The sequence below is a fragment of the Athene cunicularia genome, assembly GCF_003259725.1.
Source record: "Athene cunicularia isolate RWA chromosome 2 unlocalized genomic scaffold, athCun1 chr2_part2, whole genome shotgun sequence".
NCBI classification, from domain to species: domain Eukaryota; kingdom Metazoa; phylum Chordata; class Aves; order Strigiformes; family Strigidae; genus Athene; species Athene cunicularia.
Genome location: NW_020799096.1, coordinates 602,037 through 622,570, shown reverse-complemented (window position 1 = coordinate 622,570; position 20,534 = coordinate 602,037). Strand labels below are relative to the sequence as shown.

The 20,534-nt window shown below is 39.6% G+C and overlaps 1 protein-coding gene across 1 annotated transcript in view; it reads left to right on the top strand.

The window, feature by feature from the left end:
* TPK1 (thiamin pyrophosphokinase 1) overlaps positions 1–20,534 on the top strand; it is a 258,586-nt gene that overhangs the window by 137,507 nt on the left and 100,545 nt on the right. The window contains exon 6 of the mRNA XM_026843811.1: positions 11,643–11,789. Within this exon, the coding sequence (XP_026699612.1) occupies positions 11,643–11,789 (147 nt within the window). The remainder of the gene's footprint in view (positions 1–11,642; positions 11,790–20,534) is intronic.

Genomic DNA, 20,534 nt, shown 5'->3' with positions numbered 1-20,534 from the left:
GTTGGGGCTGATCCTCCAATTCCCAGTCTTCATCAAGTGCCCTTTCTGTAACATTGTCCCCGATCTAACTCACAGGCAGCTCATAGCAGCTCATGCCACTGAGAAGTGGAAGTGTGTTTATCAATTATGCAGCTCCAAGAAGAATCCTTATAATGTAAAGATAGATTTAAACCACTATCTTTAACTCAGAGTTACAAACTCTGCTTTCTTTAACTGTTTCATCTAAAATACCATTTAGTCTTAAAACTAAGCTCTGGGACTTTTCATTTAACTTTATTATCTTTTCTTCTTAAAAAAAGTTTAAGCAGCTCATTTGGTTATATGGGCTGAAGATATAAAAAATGAATTTTATTGAAACCTACATGCCTTCTAGTGGTTTAATGTTAGTGTGTTTAAATTGATAAAAGCATCAGTGTCAATATGAAAAACTGAAAAAATCCAAACCAACTCTTCCTAAAAACCCTTTGCAGTAAAGGGATACTATACTAACATTTGCATTTTAAAATTACACTTTAAAGGTTCAATCTGTCAGCAGTCTAGCATATTACTTCTTTTAAGTGAATGCAAGTATTCTTCTCTTTGCCCTTTTTAAGTGTCAAATCAGTCCACTTACTTTTCTGTTGAGGGAGGCTAAACTAAACATAATGTTAGTGAAGTCCCGTGTTTATAAAGTGCTGAAGAGAAGGCAATGAAGTGATGTTCATGTACCACCTTCAGCTATGCGGTGTTCAAACAGCTTATTAAGCACTCTCTGGTTTGTCTTTACACAAAGAAAAAGACCCTGAAGGTAAACAGAAAATACACTGGAACAAAAATCAGAAAATATTTTAAAAGAGTCTAATTTTTTACATAAAGAGCAGTCCCATGTAGAAAGGGTATAGTTATTGCAAGTATTGGGCTCTGTTTGTCTTAGCTTTGGTTTTGGCTATCAGTTGAGGTTATTCCTGTTGACACGACATTTTTGTAACAGTAAATATATCGGCTTCAGTTCCTGGCGGAATTGTAATTTTGCTGCTCACATTAGTAGTTGGTAATTTCATGCATTTCTGAAAACATTTGGGGACTCAGAACAGTAGCAGGAATGTTCTTTAAAGGAAAGCCTAGGAATGAGGGCAGGCCGTTACCAGGATTTGGGAAATAGGGGGAGAGGTGGCTTGGAAGATACCAAAGCTGGCATGGAGCTGGAGTGTCAAGGCTTTACAAGGACCCTGAATTTTGTGGCTCTATCTCCAAATTTCATATAAGAGGCAGGGCTAAGAATGAACCTGTTCAGTTTTGGTGGCACTGTTGAGTATTTTCTTCTTAATGCCTCACAGGAGGAGAATAGAAAATGCAAATGAGATATATTTTAGAGGAAGTTAAATATGTGTAATGAAAAGGTTTCTACACTGTCAAGTGGTATATCAAAAGATTTTCGTGAGTTATTAATAGTAATCCTCTTCATAAACCTGTCCTGTCAGAAAGAAACAAATGGATCTATTATAAAATGTTTCCTGTTAATTCTCACTTCTAAAATGTAGAATTTCATAATACCTTTCAACAGGAGTAAATCCCCCCTATGGGGTGTGCAGACGTATCCTTGAGCACTGACTATTTTGACTCTAAGGTCCAATCAAATCCACCTTCTAGGAATGCAACGTCTAACCCATCTCTCCTAGTGTTGATTTATTTTAAGGTTTCCCACTGTAAAGGCATGACAAAGTGCTTTTCTTATACTACGGAATATCAGAACCTGCCCGTTCCCAAAGAGAAAACCCCTAATTTCATGCGAAGGGAGCAGGCGGTCTACCCTATAGCTGTGGACATCACCCCACCTAAGTAGTGCATATAAGAACACTTCCTTACCCGTTTGTTGGGTTTTTTTTCCCCATGACATTTTCCCCCTTTTTGTAACATTGTATGGCCTTTGAACAGTCAAGAGAAACAGTGAAATTGTAATATTGGTCAATTCTTTTGAAGTTGTTGGTGGGACTTTCTTTTCTTTTTCTTTTTCTTTTTCTTTTTCTTTTTCTTTTTCTTTTTCTTTTTCTTTTTCTTTTTCTTTTTCTTTTTCTTTTTCTCTTTTTCTTTTTCTTTTTCTTTTTTTTTTTTTTTCCCTGGAAAGGAGTATTGGGGCGGGGAGAGGAGAGGAAGCTGTTAAGACTGTTGCAAAGTAAAAGCATGTGGCTGCTGCTACATAGGAATGGTTTAGCCTATAGTCCTGAGGCTTCACTGTCTCTGCAATCCTTTGGCTTTCCCTGACCTTTAACTCTGGACCTCTTGGCTGACACCAGCAGTGTTCAAGAAGGGGCCAAGGGGCTTACAGTAATATAACTCTTCATAAACGTTGTGAAAATGAGGCAACCTGGTTACACTTGAAAGACCCCAACAGTATAAGAGGCAGTAGCACAAGCTCAACATAGTTAGGGATTGAAGGGTCTTCACAGCAGAGCATAGCAGTGGCAACCAGGCTTTGCTGATTCTGATGCTCACGCTGTTCTTTTTTATTCTTTTAAGCTTTTAATTTGACTTTGTCACTGCTGTGGAGGAGACTCGGGAGATGGTCTCTACAACTTGCTTAAAGACCCTATTGAACTCCCCTTTTAAACAACTGAGCAACTAAGCACCGAACAATTAAAGCTCAATATTTTGTGCAAATTAAATGTGGGCATAAAATGTTTACAGCTTCACAAGCGCCTCCAGTTTAAGAAATCATGCTTCATTTCTTTCTAAGTGCATGGCTAAATTTATATGGTCTAGAGGACAGTGTAGAAAAATAAAATAGATTCTGTAATGGGTGTAAGCTGACATTATTCAGGCTATGTATAGCCTACCTGCTATAAATACTGAATGTACTCTGAAAAAGAAAATATGTATCAGAGATCCTAACCTACTGCAATATAAGAATATCTCCAGCCTCTTAGAAACACATGTGTGAATTCAAGACTTCTTTCTGCAAATCTGCATTCACATGGAAAAAACAAAAAAATCTGTACTGCCCAAGTATTCAGTGAAATCACTCAGAAGAGGGACCATTTGCAGAATAGGGCCTGAGAGACATGGGAAAAATTTTCTGTCTTTAGTTTCAGGTCTTATATCTGTCCCTTGAGTATAATAGGACAGGCTATTATCCCCTTGTTCATCATGAAGATTAATGTTCAGACCAGCTGAAAATATTACTGTTCTGTTGGGACCTATCAGGAGATCTTCAGACCTATGTGAACCCAAGTTTAAACTTTTTAAATAGCAGAGCTAACGTCTCGTCTTAGTTAGGCACAAATGCCTCTTTCGCCGTTATCTCCTCTGCGATGCTGTTGCAAGAGAGTGAGGATGCCCTACAGCCCTGCATTATTTGTGGTATCTTTTATGCAGACTTCATTGCTAAATGTTAAGATATGCAGGGAAAGTGCCTGAGCCATTAACTCTTACTCAGACGAAGTAAAAAGAAATAGCATCACACTTTAATGGAAATGGAGATTTTTTTAATTTCCTTTTCTGTATTTTGCATGGAATGTTTTCCTTCAAAAACCTGTGATTCTTTCCTTAAAATTTGATACCTAAGTTTAATGTGACAGAATGGAAATAAAAATAGACAGAAGATTAGTTTTAAAGAAAAGACACGTTCGCTTTAGGAAGCCACTAGAAAAGATCTCATCTCTCATAGTGCTGAAGTCGGCTTTCTCTGTTTATGTAGATATAAGTGCCCGTGGGCTGCTGGTGGAGTAACCCTTGTCTACAGAAAATATTCTCTATTGTCTTGAAACGACACAGATTTTAAGCCTCTTCTGTAGACTTTCCAAGGGTCCCAGACCAGCGTCTGGGTAGGAGCTGTAACAGAACCACAGAAGATGTGGGAGGAAAGGAAAGGGAGATTGTGGATGAGAGAGTCACATCTCCTGTTCTCAGCCTTCTAGAGAAGCAGAAATAATGAGTTAAGCAATGAGGGTTATTTGTTAGGTTGAAGTAGGAACTTGTACTGAGTTTGTGTGCCCAAGTGCTGGTGAGGGGTGCTGGGGGTCTCTGTGAGGAGAGGGGAGGCCAGGGCTGGCCTCGGGGAGAGCGCAGCTGAGAAAGGGCAAAACGCTGCCCGGCAGCGAGGGCTGAGGGAAAAGGGGGAAAAACAGCCCTGTGAAACCTAAGGGGAGAGCGGGAGAGGGCGGGAGGAGGCGGGAGAGGGCAGGAGGGGCTCCAGCAGCACCCCCGAGATTGCCCTGGAGAGCCCCCCTGGAGCCGGGGGGTATGTCCTGAGGGAGCTGCGGGCTGTGGGGAGCCCCCTGGAGCCGGGGGGTATCTCCTGAGGGAGCTGCGGGCTGTGGGGAGCCCCCCTGGAGCCGGGGGGTATCTCCTGAGGGAGCTGCGGGCTGTGGGGAGCCCACGCCAGAGCAGTTTGTTCCTGGAGGACTGTACCCCATGAAGAAGACTCCTGCTATAAGAAAGGGGACAGCATGAGAAGGAAGGAGAGGCAGAGAGGAGCTGGTGTGGACTGACCACAGCTCCCTATTCCCCTGTGCCACTCACAGGAGGGTAAGATAGAGGAGTCAGGAATGAAGGAGTGAAGTTGGGCCTGGGAATAAGTGGGGTGGTGGAAAGGTGGTTTTGGTTTTGTCTTTTTCTCTCTAACTTGATTTTTATTTGGCAATACATTAAATTACTTTTTCCAAAGTTGTGTCTCATTTGCCTGTGACGGTAGTTGGTAATTAATGATCTCCCTGTCCTTGTCTTGACCCACAAGCTTTTTCATCTTATTTTTTCACCCTGTTCTGTTGAGGAAAGGGAGTCAGTGGCTGGGATGGGTGCCTTGTTGCCAGCCAAGGTTAACCTACCACAAGACTGTAAAGGAAGTCAAAAATAAGTTGTCAGAACTCACGGAGGTGTGCAAAGGCACACCACCCCACCCCCCCATTTATATGTGTCCTGGGATATATATCCTCTTTGTGGGTTAGCAGGCAGACCTTGCAGTGTCTCTGATCCATCAGGTCCTGAATACCCAGGGACCTCCCTGTACAGGTCTGTGTCTCTGCAAACATGCTGCAGCAGGAGCCACGGTCCAGGCAAAGCTCCCTGATCTGGATCGTGATCTGTGTCCCTTTGGGGGAATAACTGAGGCTTTTAGGGAAAGTCTTCGCAGCAAAGAACCTCTTCCCTGTGCAGTGCCCTTCCCACCTGCTGCCCCTGCAGGACTGGCTTAACCCTCGGCACAGGCTGCAGGCTGGCTCTATTCGAGGAGTGTGGGGCAACAGGGGTCAGCGTGAAGTGGGGGGACCTGCTAGCGGGGGAAGTTGTAGCTGTGTTATCCTGATCTTGTGACAACATAGGAAACATGTTGGATGGAGGGGAAGGAAAGCTCCTTCAGTAAAGGCTGACAGCTGGAGTTAAGTGAAATGTGAAATACAAAGCTCACAATGAACAGATTCTCTTGAAGAAGATAGAATCACGTTTTTTCCTCCCTTGAGTTGTTCATTGATGGGAGTTTTTAGTTAGTTTGTTTTTCCCTTTTTTTTACTCCTGGAGGCTGAATACAAAGAGAATAAACACAGCATGTGCCAAACACAGCTTTTGGCACAAGATGTGAGTGGATATGAGATCATTAAAGAGATTTTCTGGATCATTTTAGCATAATTTTTTGAGGGCCTCTTGCATTGCTGCTAATAGAAATCCAGGGTTTCCTTTCTCAGGGATGTGATCGTTTGCAGTGATAGGTTTTACATTTATTTCCATGGGGGTGATAGCACAGTATGCACCATGGATTACAGTGATTCAGCTGTGGGAACAAAAAGACCAGCCTCGTGCTTGTGAATGTCTTTTCATACTGGTTTAGAAGACAAGGAGATTTTGTGATTTTTCAGAAGACACGTGGTTGATAGTCCTGGAATCCTGGTTCATGTATAGAATAAATGTGTCAGGCTCAAAGCCTGCACGCATTTTCCTCCAAAGCCTCAGTGAACAGATTGCTTTAAGAGTGCACTTTTGCCTGCTCACAGAAGCATGGTAACAGTCTGGAGTAGGGACAAGCCCTTCACCCAGAAAATCTGAGGCAATAAGGAATTCCAGTGACCCTGATCTCACACGCAGCACGAGTTGTAGAGCCATGCTGCAGCTGACCAGCAGTAGCAGAGCAGGAGTTACTGCTGTCCCTACTCTACCCGAGTCACAAGGAGTGCTCTTTGATGAAGGTCATGCAGGAATACTCAGCACCAGAGCAAGCAGTTGAATTCAGATTGCTTGGGGTCCAGCAGTTCACGTGGATTTTGTAGATTAGGTTTCTGTAAGTAAGAAATAATGAAGTCAATGGTTATGAACTTTATGATCCACAAAATTTATGCCAGATGATGTTATACACACTCTCAAGCATTCCATTTACCTGCAGGAGAGAGCAAAGCCAAATCACTGAAATAAAATCAAGACATTTGACCAGAGATGTAAACACAGGTCAATAGTAGAACCGAGATTAAAATGTTTCCAGCTACTCATATCTGTGACTGGATTTTATCTTTCCCTTTCCATCTTGCTGTCATACATGTTGCTTGTTTGAAGCAGACATATCAAATCTGCATGCTTATTGTCATTAACAGAAAGAATTAACCTCTTATTTGGAAAAAAAAAAAAAGGGGGGGTTACAAATACAGAAAGCACTTGGGTAAAAATGTAAGAAAATTATCGTAAGAAGCAAGAAATGCTTTGTAAAAGAGCTGTATAATATAAGCTGTGTTAATATAAGATGAGTGGAATCAGTGAGGTGACAATGAAGCTGATTGAAGGTTGTCATCTCAGGTACACAGACAGGATGGCAGCCTTTGGCTGAGAGCTCTTGTTCCCATGAAGAGTCAGGTGGATGAAGCAATGAGCAAATTCCAGCTAGAGCAAAGAGGGGATTCTACCTGAGCAAAGTTCAGATGCTGCTGCGTGGCTGGGCATATGATTCCCGTAGGAAACAAGTGCCATATCTTTTATGTAAAACACTGAACTAGAGAGCCAGTATAATCAACTAAAATGGACAATATCTTGCTATATATTCAGCATTGGGTTGTGGGATTTTAATAGTTCATTAAATTTACATTGCAATTTTGTGGATGATATAAAAAAATTACTGTGATCTGGCCAGCACAAGAGCTCTAATACAGCTATGGGAGAATGAGATGAAATCTACTCTGGCTCATTTGTTCTTAAGGAAAGTGCTTGCTGTGTTTTAGTCTTTTCTACTGAAGCTGATGCAGAGACCAGAAAGGATATACCCAGATTTTCAAACCACATCCTGAGCTGGCAAAATTGCCTTAGGAAGAAAAAAATGCTTTTCTTGTAAACTAGTCAAAATTGATAAAGTGTCAAAGCGATAAAGCAATAATAACATATTACTACTTGTTTGCTTTTCAGCATATAATATACTTCAATATACATGTATCTCAGCATATAAAGTACTTCAACATACTATGCAGGTTACTACAATGATTTCACTCTCTATGTCATTTTACTCCAGAATCTTAAATTAAAGGAATAGGCTTATGAATGGTAGGAAATTAGGAAACGCTGTGAAAGGTGAAAAGATATCCAGGAAGTGAGAAGGTGGTAAAAGGAAGCTGTGTTCGAATCAGGTACAATATCTGACCTGTAATTGGCATAGAAATTTTGGGTATTGGCAGTGGATGGTTTAGTCATGGCTCCAGCGCTTTTACAGCATCCTGTTGCCTTCCCCTTTTCCTTTAGGGGAGGGCTTGTTCACGGTTCATTCAGTGCTGCTGGTTGTTGTCGGGAGATATGTTCCCTTTCACCTACCCACCTCTCTGAGACTTTGGCATGTTTGTTTGCAAGTTGTCTGGCTGAAACTCAGCTCACGTGGAAGAAAGTCCTTTGAGTTGTCTCTCCAGAGCCCTACCTGTACCCAGGGGAGAGGATTTCTTATCAGTTCTGAAAAGAATGGGCATCCTTTGGTGTCAGTTCAAGCCTTGGACTTTGCTTTTAGATGTCATGGTGATGGTGACATTACAAAGCTAGATAGTGCACTCTTCTCACCCACCCCAGGCAGTTCCCAGCTTCCTGTGTCCTTTCACCCTTCTCCTTAAAAACGTATTCATCAATCATATAGTGAAAATATTTGTATTTAACCCATCCATACCAGAAAGAGGAATGTCAGCTGGACCAGTTTTCACAGAAAAATCGTGTTTAGCAAGCCAGCAAACAGTTCACAGCAAGTTGTCCATTTCGGTATTCTCTCAGAGTGGAAGCAGGAACCTGAGCAACTTCATTCTAATGTGGTGGCAGCTTCAGCTCCCCTTGGACCCTTGCACCCTCCAAATTACATCTTAGGGGAGAAGGAAGAAATACATCCCTGAATTGCCAATAGTCTTTCTTTATGCTTCCCTTCTCCTTTAACTGCCCTGCTGTTTGACAGTGACTCCTAAAACTCTTTCAAGAGATAATGATGTATAAGTGTATCATTCAGAGATGACTGAATCCCACCTTTAGATCTTCAACTTTTTCTAAATTAAAGCTCGATAGCCTGTATGTTTAAGTCAGGTTATAGACTAAGAGAATATGGTGCCCTCTACACTGTGCCTGCAATGATCTAAGCTATTCTTTGTAGTTATTTAGGATTTTATATCCTTTTTTTTTCAGGAAATGAATGACACTGTGTGAAAACAAATTGTGTAAGGGGAGCGGTGACAGGACATTTAAGTGAAGCATGGACATTTCAATTGAAGTACAGTGTGTTAGTCAAATGCTACCTGCTGGGCTGATTAGCAGCAACAGTATAATTCTGTAGCCTGTGTTACACAGGAAATCATAGTAGAAAAATAAACGGCCTTTCCAGGCTGTAGTGTGGGAATATATAAATGTCCTGTGCTTTGGTATTCACTTTGTCTTAGGTTCTGGAATGACCAAGAGTCGTGTATGTGCTTTCATGGCACATCCATTTTCTTAAGTGCTTGGCAGAGCCAGAGGAGCAGTGATCGCAGGGAAGGAACTGAATGTTTTGTTAGTTTGTGATTTCTGGGCTGTGTTGTTTTGTGGTTGGGTTTTTTTGTTGTTGGTTGTTTTTTGGGTTTTTTTTAATGAAGTTGATAGCTTTGGGATGAAAAGGGTCTTCGGGTTTTTGTTGGACTTAGCACCTCTGTGGTTTTGTTAAATAAACAATGTGTGTATACCTAGAACTTCAAAGTGTCTCTAAAAGTCCTACAATGTCTGGATGCCTGTCACTGCTGCCAAGACTGTTCCGTGAAAGGCAGGACTGTCAACCATCACAGAAGTGCAGAAGTTTGGCTTTTCTCTCTGTCTGCTCCTCTCATACTCCAGCTGGGTTTGTTTGTGTACCTGTCACATACTTCTGTTTTTCATTTTCACAGTTGATGCAAACCCTAAAGAATAGCTTTATTCACTTTTCAGGTATCTTTATCAGCCTTCTCCCAACACACCACAACCCCAAGCCTCTGTTTTGTGAATGCCTTTTCAACAGATCTACTCCATGCTAGACTGGTTTTATTTTCTTACTTTTTGGCAACCAGCCCACAAGATCACTGCGCTGTTGCTAGTGAATAAGGAGTAGGATGTTGGGATCACTTCTGTCATACTTTAAAATACAGAAGGTTTTTTTATTTTTTCGGTATGTTTTCCTTCAACTTGCAGTACTCTGGCAATCTCTGTCACAAAAAGCTGCAGTCACTGAGCACTTCGTTGTTTGAGATAGGTCTTGAGCTTCACGGTAAATACACACGTGTGAATAACAGAGCAGGATTTTTCTGACATACTGACAGTTTTACATGGGAAAGAAGACACATTCAGAATGTTATTGCATCATTTTAATTACAAGTCAGAGGAAACTCTGTGTTTCCTTCATTCTTACCTTTTAAACTGTAGAAAACATCAACGCCAAAACAGACAAGTTCACGTATGGTAAGACATATATACCAAGAAACTGTACAGTAGTTGCACAGATTTTTGAAGGCTGGGAGAGGTTAGGCTAATATTTAAGCTTTGTTCTCATGGCTTACAAGAAGAACAACATAAATGAGAATCCTGATGCTTTGCAAAGCCACCTTAGCTTCACTGTGGGTCCAGTAACCGATTTCTCCCATGGCCTCTATTAGGGTGGGGGGCATTTTTACTGCTGGTTGTCTGGTAAGTAACTGGTGGTGGTGGCTCTTTTTAGCAGTATTATTTTCATCTAATTGATCCACCCTTTTAAATCAGTCATCGCCAGTCAAACAAAAGCTGTTTGCTTCTACACTGGAATCAATAAAAAATGTATTATGGCTTAGCTGGGAACAAGCTTTTCACCTTTTGCTGTTTTAACTCCTGTTTATGGATAGGTTTTCCTACCATTCATATTGTATTGTTTGTATGTTAGGTCTGTGTGATCTGTAATCTGCACAGAAAATACATGCTGTCTGCAGTACAAGAACAGGGTTTTTGTTTCAGTGTTTGCTGCTAATATATAAGATGTTATATTGATCCATTCTGGCTTCTCAAGTGTTTTCCTGGTGGTGACGAGAAAGACAGTATAATTCTTCACCAAAAGGAAGAGAGTTTAATTTTCATGCGAACCAATATTCAACAGAATCATAAAGCCTTAGCCCTGGTAATAAAAATAGAAGCTGATGCTATTAATACATCATTCCAGAGACACAGAGCACCATTATATGGCTCCTGGGTTGAGTAAAACTTCATGTAATCACAGTAGCCATAGACTTAAGCCCTATAAAGTTGGAAACTTCACCAGATGGCCATTGTCAAGGCAGCGTCTAAAGACTTTAGAGCTGCAATGTGTTAAGGCTCTAGATAGGACTTGCTCAGTGATATCTTTTTAAAATACAATTACCGAATGTAACTGATCCACATTATAGAAGTAATAATAATAATACTTTGCACTCAGTGACCTTTTATCTGAGGACCCAAAAGCTCTTAACCAGGGCTTTTAAATGCTCCCTTTCTGCTCGTAGGAAATGAAGTGTTCAGAGTCTTGATGGGGTGTGAGAGAATTGAGCAGCAGCAGTCGGACTTCGTGGCCTATTACAAGCAGTCTGGCGGTGCTCTCTGCCGGCCTGGGACTGGGACTGGGAGCGCTCCTGTCCCTGACAGCTGGGACATGATGTCCCAGTCGCTTGGGGTGGAACCTCCTACTTCAGTAGTGCTTTGAAGCGTGAATAGAGCCAGCCTGTGAGCGGCTTCGCCCGTACGTTAAAACGCTTTGTGGCAGGAACGAGAATGACATATAATGGCCCTAACCTGAAATTTCCTTTATTCGCTCTGTAAACTGTGAAGGTAATACTGAAATGATTGTAAGATCTGAGGATACTAAGGCTCAGATATACCACTCTTAGCTGAGGAGCTTAGATGTGGAGTGATATATCTTAGGCTTTATATATTCAGGACAGACAACTACCTGCAAAGAGTGGCCTGTATTTTAGGGAGAACAGTTATGTCCTTTTTAAAAGTACCACATGTTGGCCATGAATTTACTGAGATTTAATACTTGGCCTCAAAAATCACATAATGGTATTTATCGGTAATGGAAGTAAATAACTGTATTTGACATTTGCTTTTGTATAGTCAGTAGTTATTTTTTCCTTCTTTTTTTTTTTTTTTCCCCGAGTGATTTTATTGATGATTTTCAGGGGCTAAAGATCATGCCTGAAAGTTTTTTTGGTGACTCTCTTTGTTTTATCTTTCAGATCGATGTGATTGTGACTTTGGGTGGACTTGGAGGACGCTTTGACCAAACGATGGCATCAGTGGAGACGCTTTTTCATGCAACAAATATCACTCCTTTTCCAGTGATAGTTATCCAGGAGTGCTCGCTGATTTACCTGCTTCAACCTGTAAGTGTTGTGAGAAGTTACTTCATAATAAAACTGACATTCCACCCACCCTGACCCTGTAGGTCTTGCACCATTAAATGCTCATTTTCTTAATTGTGACCTGTAGGGTCAGAGCCTAAATATAAAATATATTGCAGGGAAATAGACAGTAAATGATGTCTTTGAAAAGATCGTGTTTAATTTGTTTAGGATAAATTTGTTTAAAAGGGGAGGAACATGGAAATCCAGAAGGTATGAAAACTGAATTTGGGTAAATAGAGGATTTTGATTATAAATGAAAAAAAAAAAACAACCCAACTTTTTAATTATATTCTGGTAAGTTTCAATTTAGGACACCATCCTTTTGCATGTTGAGTAGCAGTAAGGGTGTCTGCAGTAAGAGAAGCAAAAGAAAGATGTAAGGCGAGGATATTAGGGACTTCCTGACAAACACATCAGGCAGAGCTCTTTTGTGGTCTGAGTGGTGCAGTTCATTATGATGGGAATCCAGCTAGCATCAACGAGGGAATTTATTTAAAATGTGTTATTTTGGTGGTTTTTCAGGTCTATTATGCCATTTATTGATTCATTAAAAAACACACACAAAAGATCTTGCTGGTCTTCTGCTTCTAAGATTTAAATTAGAAGTAAATTTAAGCATCAAAGAGTCTTCTCTAACAGTGATTCATTTATTCGTTTGGAAATATCTTTTCCTGATGTCAGGGTTTCTAGAAGCTTAACTACCTTTCCCATTTTATCTTGGAAAGCTTATTTCCTTAAAATAAAAGACATTCACAGATAAATTTGACAAAACCCTGTACCACACATGCTTCATTGTATTTGAGAAAAGCAATAATAAGGTTCTATGAGATTATAGATTTAAATCCACAGGGGCAGATGCTACATTAACAACTTTGAAGCGCTGTGTCTGCAGGAAAGATAGTAGGCACAGGAGCTCATTTGCCAGTATGACGATGAATGACTGATCATTAGTTGCACAGCTAAATGGATAGAGGCAGCAGAGTGAGGGGGAAAGAGGGCTAAAGGATAACTGTGGTTAAAATCTGAACGTGAGGAGTAACTCACTTCCGATTGGTCTGTGGGTGCCGTACTTCACTGACCACTGTAACCTAATCTTAGGATATTTTTAAGAGCATATCGAAAAGCTGAAATAATGTGGAGAATTCCCAGTTTAGCTTACAAAACGTTTACTTGGACTGGAAAGACTTTTAATTGTTTTCATTCATCTTTTCCGTAAGTGGCTTTAAAATGCCATGCCCAAGGTTGCTTTCAGAAGAGTCTTCAATGAATAATTAAAACCTTTGCAACTTGAAAAAAAATTATGATCTCTGCATTTAAATAGAACAGGGAGGTTGCTACTTGTTTGGGCTTGCTGGAAACTTCTTTAAGTTCTGTTTTTAGTGATGCTGTATGAAAAGCATTTAACACTTTTTTGTTGATGGGGAGAGTTCCACAGGATGTTATTTTTTTCTGCCATTCCTGGCTGCCAGTCTGCATTGCCGGTAACTGACTTCTGTAACTTCAGGCTGTTTCTAGCGTTCAGAAATAAAGGGCAGATATAGGGGGCAGGCCGTTTAAACAATCTTAATGCTGACTTTGACACAAAATTGCTTTTCATTGTTGGCTTAAACTTGTCACTGTCACCATCTTCAGTCAACTGTCATGGCACCTCCAGATAATAACATTAATCCTGCATGGTTTAGATGGAAATCAAGTGAGTAGTTTATATACTGCAAGAAACATCTGAAGCTTGCAAGTTTTTTTGGGGTTTTTTTGTATGGAGTTCAGCGTGATATTTTTCTCTTGTAAACAGCCACAATCATGACATTCTCTCTTTTTCCCCTCTCCCCTTTGTAATTTAAAATCAAGGTAGGAGGGAGTTGAACACAGTGGGAGACCCACTGACTTTTTGAAATGCAAGTCTGGAAACTGTGCAACAAATGAAGCAAGGTTTTGAGATTCAAATGCTAATGCAAATGATAAAGTTAAGAGCATGTTGCTTTTTCTGTAAAATGTAGATCTGAAACCTTTCTCTCTTGACGAAGAAGAATCTGATCTTTACTGGGTTCTCTGGATAAAATATATGAGCAAAACATAACCATGTTTTTGATTCAAAATAACATTAGCCTTCTGTTCACTATAGTGGGAGACTAGTATTGGTTCTCTATCATGTGTACCTAGGCAGAGGCTAAAATATTTGGATAGAACAGATAAACTGGTAATCCCATATCAACCCTAGGAAGGACAAAAAGGGGAATAACAAGTCAAGCTGCTGAATTTTTAGTTACTAATGCAGAAACTAAGGGGGAAATGGTGTGAGTAGATTGCCCAGTACACCATAAAATCTATTAAGTAATTGCTTTGAAAGAGAGTTATTTCACAATATTGCAATGTTGATATAGAGGGGTACAGGCAGAAGAAATATGTCAATATTTAACAGACCTGTAAAGGGTCCACAGTATCGTAAGAAAAGGGCTGATAGTCTTGCTAAAAGTCTTCAGGGTGATAGAGGAAGACAGCAAGAACGGTGCCTGATTTGGGATCCACTGCAGACTACCAAGCAAGGAGGACCAGGTAAACAAAGCCTTTTTTCATCAGCCAGTAAAATTTTCTAAGTACTGAATGTAAAGGTAATTGGTGTCTCTTGGGAAATAGATGGACAGACAGTGCAAGTTTTTTAAATATATTGATAGAAATGTTTTGGCATGGAAAATGAAGAAAACTGCAAGGAAGTAAGGTATGTTATATTAATTTCTGACATGTAAGGATGAACTATGCTGAGAGATGGAGAATTAAAAAAAGATAGGAAGAATTATACCCCATAAATACCTGTCTCCATGGACTCTATGGAGAAGTTGGGTGGTATGATGAGATTTAGGTATACACTGTAGGTATCTACCTTTAAATAAATTAATTTTAATATAGGTGTTGTGGGTGAGTGTTTTAGATAGCTTAAAGAAACACCATTAAAGGTGTTAGCAAAAGTGATTTTAACATGATGTTGTAAAAGTGAAACTTAACAAAGTTTGATGGCAAAGTTAACTCTGTTACTTATTACATGGACGAAACTTACAAAGGAAAATCAAGTTAGAATCCATTTAGAACTACTTTCATAGAGACCAGAGATGCAAAACTGTCAGGGAGACTCTCCTGTTGAGTCACAAGGTTCAGAATGGATCCCCTATGTTTTTAAACTTCTTCTCAAAGAGGAGTCTAGGTGCAGCTGGATCCAGACAGTCTCAGACTTGGTCAATGGTTTGTGTTTAATGGAATTCATGTAAAGGGTAAGAAAAACCTCCCATTGAGTTACTGCCCCAATTTGTCAAGGAATGAGTGATTATGGATCCTACACGACTTTGAGGTAGGAGCGATATAAGATTTATTAACATTATCATGGTAAATCACAAGATTAGGTTATATGGTTTTTATCAATACTTAATCAGCAGCCAATTATCAGGGTGAATTAATAAAATTTACTGTAATCAACACTACGAAGATATCTAAATCACATCACACACACATACACACAGATATGGAGGTTAACCTATGATCAAGATATTTCTCTCTTTGCCAATTGTAGAAAATTAATGGTACCAAATGATCTTTGAAACCTTGTGAAATCTAGCTGTAGTGAATTACTCACTACTCTCCTTTGTCGGCATTTGTCGGTAGAAAATCTTTGACCCCTTTTTCTTTGTCCTCATAAGTGTAGGATTTTGGAAATCCTTGTGAAATCTACCCTGAAAGTCATCCCAACCCAGGAGGGGGTGCTGGGTCAGAGCCTGCTGCGATCCCACAGAGCTCAAAGGGTCTCGCTTAGGATTGCTATTTATAGGATCACAAGATGATTGACTTTAGTCGGTATATTTCCATTCTGGCCACAGTTCTTGACAGGTAATTCTGGCACCTTCCTGGTTTGGCCACAGTTCAGGCAACAGGAGTGTCCAGTACGGTTAGGGAGTGCCTAATTGTCCTATCTCACTGTACCATAACCAGTACCAGATCATCCCAACTCACTGCACTCGTAGCCAAAACAAGAACACAATGTTAGCTGGTCCTGACATCACAACCTGGCCCAGGGAGTCTGCACCACCACCTTCTACCCTGTGAGCAAAGTCAGTCAATCTTTTCCGAAGAGTGGTAGAACTAAACAAGAAAGCAGGTATGAAATGAGGTGCATTTATGGAAGGGTCCAAGCAATGAGAACATAGTTCATAACTAGAGAAGTTGTAAGTTGACAGTGAAAGGTTTTCTCTCCTCTGAATGGGAAAGGGAAACTAATGACAAACAGCCCAAATTTAATGCATGTTTTGCTCAGTCTTCACTAATGCAAAATATTCCTTTAAGCAGATAACCAACACAGTTAAAATCAGTGCCAAAGTCTGAAGACTTTAAATTGCTTCAGAGAAAAAAAATAAATAAGAGATTGAGCTGCCTTTGATTTTTGCCAACTCCAAGGGTTGTTAGTTTTTGTGTTCCATGCAACGCTAATAGGACAGGAGTCAGAAACAGGGAGACTCTAAAAATTCCAGGAGGTGATGCTTGCTCTGAAGCATCTTCTAATGTGATAGCTGTAATTCCCCAAAAAAAGAAAGAAAAAAAGAGTATCTCTATACTGAATTTTTCTTATTTCTTTCATATTTCTTTCTGTAGTGGGGGGAGGGAGGAAAGTCTGAATTCTTAATGAGTAATCACTCTTTATGAGCAGCATATTTTATACAGTAGTCCATACATTTTATGCTTGAAATTTTGGTAATATCAATTACCATTAGAATATACCCTGGCTGAAGAGCATTAGGCCCTCAGAGTCATGTTTATCATGCTAGCCATGCTCAATATGAATGGCTTAAGGTTTCACATACATACTTTCTCATTTTCTGGTTGTGTGCTTCTCAGGAGTGCAGAAACATTAGCTTCTGTACACTGAGCATAAATTATCTTTTATCTGTGAGTTTTATGGCAGTTTGTAATACAAGGTAATAGGATTTATGACCAAGAAATGAGAAGATGTCCAAGAGTTAATGAGGCCTGTCTTTTACATTATACTGAGCAGTTCAGTTTTCCCCACACAGGATTCCAGCCCTGGGATGTAGAAAAGAATTGCTACCTACACATGAAAATGTGTTACAGCAGCATATTTTTGTCAGTTAGCTAACTCTTTTGAAAGAGTGTATGAATACTTTGATAACCCTTTTTCTTGCACAGCTTTTCTTGTGAGTGCATGCTTGCCTTCCCTGTGAGAAAAGATGAATAATTTAACATCATAGATAGTAGTCCAGCAGCTAAATATGAGCAATAAGAACCAGGAGTCCCGTCCCTTATTCTTGGCTCTTTACTACCATTTCATTGGAGAGAAGTAAATTGTATAGTCTTTTGATCTTACAGTCTCTTAGTTTGTAAATTGGATAAAACCCACGTCCTTCTCTGAATGGGTACTGTGAGGCTCATTTAGTTTTTTACAAAACACCATTACATCCTCAGCTCTGCACCGAGGTGGAACATAGTATTATGGTAATAGTAACAACGGTATTAATAAGGCCCTTAATTAACATAAATATTGCCCTACAGTAGGCTGTGCAGCTAATTAGTTAGCATGGTCCCAAGCACAGCTTCAGTGGGAGCCAGCTATGATTCTCGCAGACAGTGCCTGGGCACGACTTGGGGTTAGCACAGGCCACTAACCGCTTACTAAGCACTTGGAGGGTACTGCCTTGTCTTGGGGGCAAGAGAGAGCAGCCATATGCGTATGAGCAGTGCCGTGCCAGTTGGCTCGAAGTCCAGAGAGCGTCACCTGAACCGTCTTACAGATGCAGACAGAGCGACTAGGCATGGAGATCTCTCTGAGCTGGGGACACTGCGACAGATGGAAGTGAGGGAAGGTACAGGACTGGAAACTTTACTGGAGTTTGTTGCTGCAATTCTGTATGCCAGCATTGTTTGGATTGGGTTGTGTCCATGCTTGTGGAAGTTTAATGGAAAATTCAGGGTATATACCTTCAAATTCTGAGTTTTCTTCTGGCAGCCAGTTCCTTGAATTTCGCAGGAACTTCAAGAATGAGATACCAGATCAGTTCTGTACCAACTCATATATGTAAGAGGCAGATCTGGCTTGCTCTGACACTCAGTGGAGAAAATCGTTAGCGAGTGTGCCTCTTCTGGGGATAACTTTGGAATCTGGGGATAACCTTTAATGTCTCCTTTTCCTATATCATTAGTACATTTTGTGGGTAGATTCAGTTGCAAGAAAGTCCAAGGAAGGGACCTTCAATTGTGAAGGAAGGGGTTTAAACATATATTTAATATTTAAGCATACATTTAATATTTAAACAAAATATTTAAACATATATTTAGTACTTAAAATATTTATTGTCCTTCCTGTTTGGTATCTGCTCTCAGAGAGCACTCTCGGAACATAATCTAGTTGACAAAGCAGTGAGTCTCTGTGCCTTGAGCTCCTTGTAGGTCACTTGAACGGGCGTCTGTGGAATTGGCAAATGTACAACTTCTTGTTTGTTGATAAATACATCTTTTTGTGACTGGTCCTGTGAGAAAGCCAGCCGTTCAGCTGGACAGAAACACTGACAGTGTACAAATATTAGTCTTTACTTTTACACTGCCAGTGTAAAAAAGTCTTACTCTCCTCTGTGAGCCTGACTCCTTCACAGAAACCCTTGCAGAAACAGTTTTTGTGCTCCCAGAGCTTCAGTAGCACATTTAAATGTCTTGTCAGAAAAAAAAAAAAAAAAGTTGCTATTTTGGTAGTTTAGTTTCCTTCTTTGGTAAGAAACTTTGAGGATTTGGTTACAGCTTTACTTCTGTTCTTAAAATAAGACTCTTAGAGTTAGAGCCTGTGTTTTTCTTCTTCCCTGGGAAAATCCAGCTGGGCTAATGATCATTCAGTCATTCTTATGTGCTTTTGTAGTGGGCCTGTGTAAATGTGACCTTCAAAAGGCTCCAGGTCCAAGTGACTCAGGTTTATTTCATGGTAATTTATGGGTATGAAATGGTGTTGCTTCATGTTTACCACAGAATTTCTGTGGTTTACTGGATGTCAGTGATCCAAATTTAGTTCATTTTTGTCAATCACATCTTGACCTGGGGAAGATTTACTTTCTGTCTTGTTTCTCACTGTTAAAAAAGGGAAATTTTAGTGGGATTTTCTCTTAACAGCTAAGTTCTTTATAACTTAGTTCCATTCCAGCATCAGCAAATGTGTAGTGTGAAATACACAGAGATTATATAGTACCTTCGAAATAATAATTACCTCTTGACAAACTCATATCCTTTCAAACAGTTTATTTAGCAACAGTTAAAAGTGCAATTTGCATCAACTGTATGAAATATTTGGAATTATGTGGATTTTTCATAGATTTTCTTTGCAGAGGGTGACATAGTTATGGACTACTTCTGTATAATGAAGACATATGCAAAATACTTGTTTTTATAAGCCTCGTCCTACAGCCTTTGCTTAGTCAAACAGATTACAATAAATTTCTAAGTCAATTTGTTACCTTGCAGGTAAATGGAGTTGTAACCAAATCCTTAAAGTTTAGGAAAAATATTTATCTTTCAGAGAGGAAAGGAAAATACCAAAGCATCATTACCAAGTGAAAAAGAATAGTCTTTACTAAATGAGATTTTCATCTTCTCATAATTCTTAAGAAACAAGTAATACTCTATAGCAGGATATGTTAATCACACAGCTGTTTTTAAATTCACATCTTAATAGTCTGCAGGAGAAGATGATGTAAGGAGTCTAATTAGATAGCTTATGTACGTCTAAATTCTGGAGTTGTATTGATTCTGAATCAATAACTGGTGTTTGGTAAGTTTCAACAGTTCTGCTCTCAAAATTTTTCAGTCTTTGTCCAGATTTTTAATTAGTTACTACAGCAGGTGATGGATGATCATCTAGGAGAATCTTGACCCTGAATAAAGCTCTTCCAATGAGGTTCCTGCTCTCTGTTGTTGCCCCTAGCTGTTGTAATATGATCTTGTTAATATGATAATATCTATTTTGCTGCTTTATGGAAGGCACAAGAAGTTCTGTTACAAAGTTAATTTTCTTAGAGTTGGGATTTTTCCAAACTTGTCAATTACTTGCGATTCCTTTGAAGTCTTAACCCTTGTTTTCATTCTCACCTTTAACAAACTTGTTCTACAGTGCTCTCATACTTTGTATTTTGTGTGCAATGTAGTATTAATATTTTTCTGTACTGTAATACAGTTCTGCTGCACAAGTTGCCCGCTTTACGTCAGATGAGCAGCAGCAAAACGTATGATTGTCTTTGACATTTACTTATCAGTAGGAGCTGGTGCTTAAACTGAGGTCAATGGGAAGCTGATAAAACTTTCTCCTGTTTTGGTGATAGCAGTAAACTGATGAAGGCTGCAGCAGTATTTTCACTTGCTGTGAGTTCATTTAATCTTTTTTCTGTAACTAAGCAGGACAAACCTGGAGTGTGCATACATACGTGAGTTCATTCTAGTTTTGTTTGGGTTTTTTTCCACGTAAGACTTTGATCCTATATGGGGATTTTGTAGCAAGCTAAAGAGTTCCCAATCTTTAATATGGATTTCAGATTTGATCAACAGAATTAAATACTTTGTACATAATTTAATAAGCTTCCTACAAGGTGCCATATTTTTGTACTTTAAAAAAGAAAAACTTTTCAAATGCTTGTCTGTATTAAGGTCTCATAGACTGGTACTTCACAGATTGATTTTGTAATATTTTTATTATTA